The sequence below is a fragment of the Cladophialophora yegresii genome, assembly GCF_000585515.1.
Source record: "Cladophialophora yegresii CBS 114405 chromosome Unknown aczIN-supercont1.2, whole genome shotgun sequence".
NCBI lineage: Eukaryota > Fungi > Ascomycota > Eurotiomycetes > Chaetothyriales > Herpotrichiellaceae > Cladophialophora > Cladophialophora yegresii.
In genome coordinates this window covers 2,197,067-2,207,997 of record NW_006913046.1, presented here as the reverse complement: position 1 = coordinate 2,207,997, position 10,931 = coordinate 2,197,067, and the positions used below count along the sequence as shown (strand labels likewise).

The window sequence follows — 10,931 nt, the reverse complement described above, 5'->3', positions numbered from 1 at the left end:
ATGCTTAGTTTCCGTTCCAGAGTGGACTTCCAAATTGTGTTGACACATGGCGCCTCGTATGTAGCAGCTGCATACACAGTTGAAGCGAATGAAAGGAATAATAAGTTCTTCGTAATGCGTGCTGGTATTCGAGCGATGGCGAACTCCCCTGCCGTCTTGGAGCCGTGGTTGTCCTTTCTGTTGTGCTGTTGTGCTGTGAGCCTGTAGTAGTTCTGGAACGGAGGGGAGTCTAGAGTCGAGGGCCGCGGGAACGAGCGGCTGCTGCAGGTTGGGTAGGGTATGAATTGAGCGAGGAAGAACCGTGCTGGATGGCATGTCTTGCTGGTAGAAAACGAGTGAAAGTCGTCATAGGAGTCAAGTAGGAAAAGTCCGCAAGAAGTACCCAGGATCGAGCCGCGTACGATAGCAAGGGGCCAGAGAATGTCCAGGTGAAGGTGTTCGCGGTCGGGGGAAATTGAACGGAGAGCATTTGGGCTTGCAGCCTTGTCACCCCTTTCCCGCCCACTCTCTAACGAGCTGCTCGGCATTGGTGGCATTTCGTGTGATTGCACACGGTACATCTTCCTTGGCTCAGATCCGGATTGTTCATGCTGTCACATTTGTGGCAGTACCACCAGCCTCTCATGGAAGGTGCAGGTCGGCTACCGAGGCGCATACGTTGCCTCGCGTGCACCGAATTTGCTTCGATCGGGCAGGTAGCCGGAGGAGATACTGTGAAGGAGCGGTTGAAGTGTAGGCTGGTGCCAGGACTTGCACAACATGCAGTATCATGGTCGTAGGAGCGAACGGCTGCTGCTCTCCTCGAGCCAAGGATTTTGATTTTGTCATCTTTCTTGCACGAACCGCAAGGAGTGTGTCCACATTTGACACAAGCCGGATTGTTTTTCACCGTCATGGGTCCATCGCGGCAACGGCAACATTGCCAGAGCGTCGGCATTTCTCGAGCTAGGGTCGTATCGCCTGAAGGATTTGAGTCGAACAGGAAGCTGCTTCGCGAAAGCCGGCGCTCAAGGAGATAAAACCGTAGCTACGCAGAAACAGGTAGGACAAGGGGCACAAAGGATTGAAGATGAAGCAAATGTAAGGAATCTTGAACCGCGAGCAGCAGGATGAGTGAGGAGTTCTCATACCTTCCTTTGGGTGAGTATCTTGCAATTTTATATCCTTCTTTTGTGAGCAATGGTAAAATCATCCTGCGTGAGAACACAACTGCGGCCCATCTCGCCTTGGTGATGCGTGGCAGCATTGCCAGTATACTTGCCCCGAGCTGCAAGGTAGTATAGTTGTCCCATTCAGCTTGACGTGGAAGGTTTTGCCCGTAGCAGCCTGCTCGCCTTGGTAGCGGCAGAAGGTGTATCTTGACACATTGACCAATTTGATGCCCTGCTCCCGTTTGGTGATATTCTCGCTTCTCCCAAGCACTCTGCACATGAACATGAGGCGGCATCATCCATCTAAGCCACAAATAGGCCATCGTCTTGTTGGGATACTTGCTTGGTGCAATATCGACAGTATGCCACATACGCCTCGGCCATGGCGGGGCTCTCGTCATTGAGTACAAACCCAAACCTACCTTGCAGGGGTTGCGGCTGGCGTAAGGTCAGTTCGACGGTGCTCGCTCTGAGAAGAGACGTCGTTGATTTGGTAAACGGGTAGAATTGCTTCATTTTGTGGGAATCCGAGTTTTGAAATCAAGGTAAGCCCATCTGTAGATCGGTGACAAGCCTGGGCATAGCATCAGAAGTGCAACACTCGTGACATGGCTGTCGGGAAAACACAGCCACAGTGCTTCACGAAACAACGACAGAAGTTCTTTACCTCAGTGCTGTTACAGCCTTGCATGATCCCCAAAGCTCATATGTTGGTTGAGGTCGGCGAGGCGTGGGATAAAAGGCGGCTGAATCATGGTTTATGACGGTGCTACCGTGGTCCGGGGTTGCTCGATGTCATGTGAGGGAGTTCTGAGGAACAGAAAGTTGGTTGTGGACCATGAGGTGCCGAGGATGGAATGCTGGAGAGTGGGAGCGGGTAATTTGGAAATCAGACGCATGCACGTGATCCTGCGTTTCCGGTGACAGCCTGGGAATCTTGTCGCCTGAATAGGTTAACGGCAGGGCGTAGTTTCAGTCCATGTCTCGTGATGAACAATGAGTATTCATCATGCAAACTCGGAAGTCGTCCCGGATGCTCTCCTGTGTCAGCAGGCAATTCGACCATGCATGGTAAGGCTAGAAGACATCTTAAGCTTTAGAGCGACCTAATTACCTCCCACCACTCTCAGAGTATCGCAGTTGCCTCACAAAAGAGATGGTGTCACGAGGATATCGCACGTTCGATATCGGAAGTGGTGCAAGTACTTGGCAAGAACAGGTGGAGCAAGTGAGCGCCCGAAGGGATACACCGTAGAAGGGGGACTGCTCGGGTTGCGAACACATTGCTTGGCAGCTGCGACGGCCGGATGGCAAAGAGTACCACGGTGTTCTTTGCTGTGACCGACTACTGATGTTGCAAGCGATGAGGGGCTATACTGGCCACTTCAGTTCCCGGTCAGAGGAGGTTGTGCGGTTGTAGAGTGGGAATTAGCTTGGGCAGCAGTGCTTTTGATCGGCGAACTTTTGGCACCAAACATCGTCGGCGTGAGATTGGTTGGGTTGGGCACACGCGGTAGTACTGTCTGCTTGGGACGCGAACCGGTGTGCGGACGAGTAAGAAGGCAACTGTCTGCTTGCTTGGGCAACCGGCGTGCCTGGATGGGGTGAAGTGAGAGGAACTTGAAGCTAGCGGTGGCATAGTCTCTGGGTCCTTGGGCAGGGTCTCGGAGTACGTGACTCAGAATATGGAGCGCAGCCCCAGTAGCAGCCGACAGGCACCACTTGTGTGGGCAAGCAGCGAGGAGGAAGAATCAAGAGCAAGATGCAACAAGCAAGAGAGGTGGTTCAAACGAGGCGGTCCGAGTTACGAGGGACTCGGGATGGAGAAACTGTGTACATATTCGGCCTTTGCCCACCACAGGATGACGTCGACTTCGAGGGAGTCGCAGGCCTCCAAGCCAGAATGGAGATCGTCAGGTGGAACAAGAATTGCCTGTCATCGTCCCTCTAGAACGCACAAGAGAACAACGTCTCCCTCTCTCGATCGTCGTTTACTCCCTCATGCATCGAACCATCCGATAATCCCTCCGCAAATCCTTCGTTGGGACGGTGTACTGTCTGGTGCATTTCTAGAAGGTGCGAGCGACCCCAACTCTTCAGGCGGCCCTCAATTCCCCTTCACATTCGCATTCACATTCCTCGCCCTCACCTCACCCTCGCCCTGGACTTGACTGAGCCACCTCATGGTTGCGCCTGACATCAGACTCCCGTGTCAGGTCTCTGATGCCTATGCTCACCTGATCCCCGAATCCCGCTGACATGATCTATTATTGAGTCCAGCCTCTACTTTTGGTCAACCGTCGCCCACCTTGCGGTGGCCATCGCACCGAGACTAGCCTTGCTCTCGATCTTGGCTCTTCGATGTCTTGAAGCAATACCAGAACCCACAACGAAAGAGCCTCACAATGACGGAAAATCGCTATCGACCGAGCTCCCCGCCGGGACGCCGGTACGCAGACCCTCGCGACCCTCGCGCCTCGACGGGCATGTTCATATCCTCCTCATTTGACCCTGCTCGATATTCATCTTCCTCACAACCCCGCAGTGTCATCGACACATTCCCGGCCTCCCGGCACGGTAGCGTCTACAGCACCCAAGGTATAGCCAAGAGACAAGTGCTTGACGACACTCATCCAGGTGGTGGCTCCATTGTGCGGACTGAGTATGCTGTCCGTCCGAGAAACAACTCGACACTGGAGAATCGCAGGCCGGTCAGCAACTTCCCCGAGCGTCGGTCTTCTCCACCTCTAATTCGACCGGCAATCGTCAGCGGCCCTGCCCGCGACGATCCACGGAGTCCAGCTTTGTCGCCTAGGGAGGAGCAGCGATATCTCGTCCCCGCTGCTTCCACAGGTCGCCACCACCAGCGTCACGCGAGCGCTACTCGCGCCGAGCAGGAGCGTCTGCTACCCGCCAGAGTCAGCAGACAACCTGAATACCATCGTCGAGGCGGCTACAATGCGTATCCCTCATACTCGACATCGCGGGGTCCGCTACAAGATGAAGGCTTCTCGTACACGACGCCGAAAGAGCAATTTTTGTCCGAATCATCCCGTCCGCCTCAGCGGCGAGATAGTCATAGTAGACGGGAACGACCGGTGAGCATGATAGGTTTGCCGGAATATAGAGTGCCTGCAAGGAGAGATACCCGAGATGCCCCGCCTCCATCTTCGACACGTGCTCTGGACCGGATCGAGAGGAATGAACCGCTACGACACACAAGTGGCCGCACAAGCGACACTGAAGACCGGGGCAGTGGTGTGCCACGGCGCCGTCATTCCACAAGGGCTCCGGTCCTGCACCATTATCCCGAAGACGGCTACTCATCAAATCGAGATGATCGAGACAGTCGACCATTGGTTAGACACCGCCCTGATCGTCAGGATGACGACGACAGACCACGGCATAGACATCGTGAAGAACGTGACAGAGAACCTGCACGGGATCTTCCACGCGAGTCTGATCGTGTCCGCGAGCGGGATCGAGACAGAGACCGCGACCGGGACAGGGAAAGGGACCGCGACCGTGACCACAACCTGAAACGACTCCAGGAACCTGAAAGGCCTGGCAAGCCTCGCAGCCGCGAGAGTAGCCCAGATCACTCTGGGCTACGCAAGGGTATTACTGCAGCTACTGTGGGTGCTGTAGGCGTGGCGGCTGGAGCGGCCATCAAGAACGCCCGGAATAAAGACGATGAAGCGTCGGAAAGTGACGGGCGTAAGGAGCGGAAGCACAGAAGACGACGTCACCACCACACCGGTGAGGAACCAAGCCCTGACGACATTGCTGGACGTCTGGATCGTGAACTCAAATTGACCAACGGAGACCGTGACCATCGTCGTCGAGACGAGGACAGGAGAGGAGAGGAAGTCGAGGATGATGAAGATCGCCGCGAGAGAAGGAGGCACCACCGTCACCGAAAGCACAAAGATCGTGACAACGAGTCGGATACGACGGAGGATTTTGAAGCAAGAGAATCCCGCCACCGCAGATCTGACCGAGACCATCAAGAGGATCCTCGTGATGCTCCTCGACAACACCGAGACAGTGGAGCCTCTCGCGAGGAGGATCGAGATGTACCGCCAAATCTCGAACAGCGTACAATATCACCTGGTGAAGAGGAAGATGGCCGCCCACGCAAGGTCCAATTGGTTGAACCAGCGGAGAAGAAGGAAGAGTACAAACCCAAGGGGATCCTCAAACCGCCCCGAGAGGTGCCTTTCCCTGAAGATCCCAACCCTACTCGTGAAGGGGTTGCGCCGTTAAAGGATGCGCAAAAGGATGGAATTCCACCAAACGCACGATGGACGAAGATCAGTCGAGCACTGGTGAATCCAGAAGCACTCGAAAAGGCACACGAAAGGTACGAGGAGAGGGACGATTACGTGATCATTTTGCGAGTGGTGTCCAAAGAGGAGATTATGAAGTTGGCAGAGAAGACCAAAGAGATTAGAGGTACGTACTCCCTCCAGGCCGCGACGATGCAATACTGACGACCCGAACAGAAGCTCGAGAGCGCAAATGGCAAGCTGAACTCGAGGAGAAGCGCCGCCGACGAGCAGAGAGAGGAGAGTATAGTGATGAGAGTGACGGATCCTATACCGATGACGACCGTCGGCCATTGCCAGCTCTGGAGCAAGCACCGCCTGTCCAAGGTTGGCAAGGCGATCCGAGAGTCTACTTCGCCCAGCAGCAACAGCAGCAGAGGGAAGAGGTGCCTATTACCGCAACGGCACCTCCCCTGCAGCCGGGTATGCCTAATATGGCTCCGCTGCACCAAGGTCTTGCATCAGGAGCGCCATATCCGCCTCAACAGGCGCCCCCGGTGCTGCAGCAGCAGCAGTACCCAACGATGCCTGTGCCAGATATCAGGGTCGAGCCAAATGTTGGAAATTATGCGAACAATGTGTAGTCAAGGCATTTAGGGAAAGTAGACAGTGACTGATGATCAAGAAGCGCAAGATTTGACATTCTGTTCGTTGTGGGGCGGGATGTATGTGTGATGAGAGACATAGGAGACGTTCGATCATGAGCAAGGCATCCGATCTGATATCCATGTTGAAGACCCCTTTGCCACCAAAACGGGTGTATAGTTATCACATCTCGAGCGTCTCTTCCACGATTGCTAGCCCAAGAAGCCTGGTCTCTTGTTGAAACGCGTTAGATTTCACTCAATTTTGGGTATAGACACGTCGAAACTCCATCTGACATTGATCACCTAGATGTCAAGAAGGCAAAATACGTTGGAGAGCTGGTGTCCCACGATGTCTCACGAGCGGCGAAATGCGACGATGGCACCAGCTAATTAATAGCCACCGCGGTTACATAGTTGTGGCGCTTCTTGAGCATCACTGTACACAGCAGGAGGGTGACTGGCGGTCGTGTCGTTCGTGGTCTCTTCTCATTGCAGTGTGTTCTTAACGCGCTCGATTCTCACGAGATTGGATATACTCCAAATAGCCGAGTAATTCGAACTCCGGGGCGAGGACATCGTATACTGGTGTCCTTTAATAATTGGGTAGAGTGAGTACCTGTATATGGGTTGAGTGGCTGAGTCGGGTGGTCGCTCACGTCGCCCTTGGTCACCTCATTAAGCAGTGCCGAAGCGTTGCAGTAGACACGGGCACGTGACAGGATCTCCATCTCACACGTAACTCGTACGGTGGATTGATTGAACTCGACGAACAAAATCACCGGTGCCTGAAGATCTGTTCCTTAGCCCGGAGCCACCCCTGTGCCTGCGTGGCCTGGCACGCCGAGGTGGCCCGCCAGTCGTGCCGGGCACCCCTGAAGCCCCCTCCCATGGCCCATGGCAGGCGTGGTCGCAGGCATGGCACACACATGGTTGATCGACACGGCCGGACATGGCCATGCACCCGTGGGTGTGGCTCACGGGCACCACAGGTTCAACGAGCTACAAATTCTGTGTACGCCGTACGAGGACTTGTAGTTGGCCATGAGTGATCGTTCCATTCCACGTTCCTGTCACAGGAACTCTACTAATCATGTGCCGACTTTATCTTTCACGGCAATCACCTGCTGCGTACTTCAAGCCTGTCCATTGAGGGAAGAGGGAGATTCTGCACACAGCGAAAATTGAACCCACCATTGTGAGCCACTGGGTCCTCGGTCAGCGCAAGCTTAGGAATAAAAGCGGCGCGCTTGATTCCGTTCCCCTCACATCGCCCTCACGCAGCCCGCCAATTAAGGGAGGCACCCAGGGAGGGGCCGGGAGGCCTAAGCAGATAATTTACGTACATTTCGAAGACTGCCCTCTGTGCTGCGTCAGTGAGCCGAAACACTCAGCTAGGCTGTCACCGCGTTCTGGAGTTGCTTGAGCTGAACTCTTCTTGGTACGGAGAACTTGTCCTGAAGCCCCTTGCCCACTGCTTCGGACCGCTGCCTTGGATCGTTCGTTTCGGTGCATCCATGCAATCCCAGCCATCGCACTCCTGGGATGGCCTTACTCCCCAGGGTACAGGCCCTGTGGCTCTTGCCAGGCAGTTGACATCTCGCGGTCAACGATGAAATGCCCTGTGCCGCCGTGCATATGAAGCACTGTCGATCAGTGACCGAGTACAGTAGTCACTACCTTGGTTCCCAGGAGTGAATGCTGCCTGATGCTCTCGCGGCATTTTTGACGGCGACGCCACGAGGAATTGTGTTTCAATCGTCGGTCAAAGTCAAGGGCGACAGGCGGGGCAGTTCGGTGGCCGATCATCCCCGCGTTCGGAAGGTCGTAAAAAGATCGACAGTGTGGCAGCCACGGTGAAAGGAAGGCTCTCACGGCTCTCGTGGTGTGAGTTAGCACGTTAGCCACGCCAATAAATGAAAGGGTGAGTGAGGCTGGCGTCTTTTGGCGGCGACAAGACAATCTGCACTGTAACCCGTACTCGTACTCGCACAAGTACCTACTGTACTCCGTATAGGTTTCTGGATATCGCCCTTTCACTGTCCAGGCACAAAGGACAAAGAACATGCCTTGCACACGTAAGAACAAGGTCAACACTCACCGCCAGTCATGGTCCTCGCAACCGTGCAAGCTGAACCCAAGTCATGCTTTTCACTTGCTATGCGAGTTACCTCGTACTCTGTATTGTCTCTTTAGCTACTGGTTCCTGAGCAGAGCAAGGTTTCCGCAACTCCTGGCGGGCTGCATTGTCGGAAGCATGATCGACGAGCTGCGAACTCTGGTCTCCGTCCTGAGTGTGTCTCACGTGTCTACTACTTAGACACCTGCACCAGCCTGCGTCAGGAGAATATTGACGTTAGTGTGTGCTCGTTCACAACGTCAACAATACTCCGGTTGCAACAATGCAACGGATCATGACCGTTTCGGGTCTTTTTGGAGTCCATAGCGTGTTCGACAACTCAGTTAAACTCCATTTCGACGCCGCACTTCCGCTGTGGCTGCGGCAGAACAGCACGGTATAGAGTTCGTCTTGACGGAAATCTGTCTCTCCACAGCGGGTGGAAGGCGTTTGTCCTCCTTTTTCTACGGCAGACGGAGCTATTACCCGAACTTTGCGCGCGTGATGTGCGTTCCGGAAGTCTGTTCAGGCATCCTTGGCTAACGTGCAGGGTGGTCATGATGTTGCCGTGCCGTGAGCTGGAGAAAAATACATGCTGTCAGTAATAGGTGAAGCAAGCGTGATATTTCCTCTTGGAATAACAACTTTTCATGCATCGTCCAGGAGCATTCAGGGGCTGTATTTGTTCCTGTTGATTGTGGACCACCTCACAGTCTTCTTCGCAGTCATTACTCAGGCCGTACAATCTGACAGTACTCATTTGATGTACTTGGGCAGTTACTTGTTCCGTTGTACTGACAGAAGCCCACAAACGGTACTTCCGCAACGTGACCGACAAATGCCGTACACAGTACTCCGTGCCGCGTGGAGTGGTGATGATGGCAGGTACCGGCGATTTCGCGCCACGAAGTTTGAGCCACCTCAGCCTACGAAGTTCTGAGAGGCCCACAAACATGACTGTGGTTCTCGGAGTGGACAATCGTCTCATCATCGTTTCTCGGTCGTGGGTCACCCTACAATTGTCTACTGCAGTAAGTGCTGTAGCACGGAGTACTTACTTTAGTCTGGTCCATGTCAATATGCACCTTGAGCCCGAACCCGAAAGTATATGCAGGATGAAGTTCTTGCCAGGCATTTGAAGGAGCGCTAAATGCGCAAATCACGTAGAAGAGGCCTCCTCAAGTCATGACGACAAGCAAACTTTTTTGAAGGCCGCCTGGTGGAAGAGATATGACAGTAGATTCATGCTGCTGACAGATGGACTTAAATGACGGATGAGAATGGAAGGTACGACTGCTGGCAATCATCGGAGGCCAGCACGCTCTTGGCACAATGCCGCCACTCTACGAGGTAAATGGCTATGTCGACAGCAGTGGGAATGGCAACGCGGGGAATGTCGCCGCCCTTCGAGATTGGCCAGTAAGATGCAGATCACAAATAGATACGGTGAACTCGAGACATCGCTCAATCAAAGATGCATAAGACGGGCGTTCGGATGGAGATTGTGCACAAGTCCACTGTTCACCCTGCAATCACTTGCAGCGGAAAAGCAGCTGAGGAATCGCTGGCCGCTACTCCCGTAATGCCGAGACGATCCTAGTCAACAGCATCGGCTACTCTAGTTTTCCAGCCACCGCAGTTTGTAGCGTCGACGACAATCAGATCCGAGATGAGATCAGGCGCTGTCGGGTTGTCGACGAGCATCATCTGCGACTGCGCAACTCGGTGAGAACTGCATGACTAGCAACCTGTTCTACACAGTTGTACTCCGTACTTTGTAGTTGCTTCTGGTTCGAATGTCAGTCCGCATCAGGCAGGCTTCTATTGTTAATGCCTCCGGACTTGGATTTCTCCGTTTGTGTCACCCAGACAGTGAAGCCTGCCAGACGGGATTGTAAGCAGAGGGCTTCACTCCCGCTGAACACGATGATGCCGTCCACAGGAGATCAAACCCTGTTCGATCTTGAGTAAGGCTGAACCAATGCATGAATAATATTGGGTATCTGCTGAACTGGAGGACGTCGTGAAGAATTGCCTTTCCGGTAGGGTCCGAGTCTGGGTCAAGGGTGAATTAGCCTAACCCTGCAAACGCAAGCAAGAGGGCAGGCTCCTTAGTCCTGCGCGGATGTGGCATGGGACGAACATGGGCGCCAACCAGGCTCAGACGAGTTTTACCACTGCAATCGCGAGAAAGCCGATCAAGGTAGACCGGGTCTTCATTTGCTGGATTGGCTAGAGGATCAGGCTATTGGCCATTTGCACCAGGTGGTTGGCCGAACAATTGAGCATGCTGATTCGTAGTCGCCTTTTCCACAAGCGGAAGTTTAAGATGATGATGGTGTACCTTCCAGCCGGTCGTCCTCTGTCAATGTGCTGGAGAAAAGGCACCGTAGCTTCTCGCGCGGCATGAGAATGCAGACGAGGAGAGCCAATGGATGTGCGAGATATGCCACTGAGAGGCGACCCTACTTGGGTCAGCGCTGCACGACCAAAATTCCAGTCACTGCGAGTATTAATTCAGTCGCAGGAACACCTTCATCAGGCAGCTCACGCGTGGAGGGTGGGCAAGTTGGTCACGGTCGCCATTGCCGATGCCGATCAGAGCTAGATGCAGGATCAACACCGGGCCACGCACCATGGACCGGCCGTATTACAGACCGGACCTAAGGCTGTTTACGGTCTAGCAGTGCATGTGGTGGGTTATCGCTCGCCACTGAGTGACCAGAGCGGAAGCATTCGAGGCTTCTAC

At 54.1% G+C, this 10,931-nt stretch overlaps 1 protein-coding gene across 1 annotated transcript; it reads left to right on the top strand.

Annotated features, from left to right (window-relative positions):
• Positions 1 to 3,556: 3,556 nt before the first annotated feature.
• On the top strand, positions 3,557 to 6,063 carry A1O7_02723 (uncharacterized protein; the record flags this gene model as incomplete). Its single annotated transcript, XM_007756754.1, has 2 exons — positions 3,557 to 5,606; positions 5,657 to 6,063. 2 exons carry the CDS (start codon positions 3,557 to 3,559, stop codon positions 6,061 to 6,063), a joined length of 2,457 nt encoding a protein of 818 aa, XP_007754944.1.
• Positions 6,064 to 10,931: the final 4,868 nt, after the last annotated feature.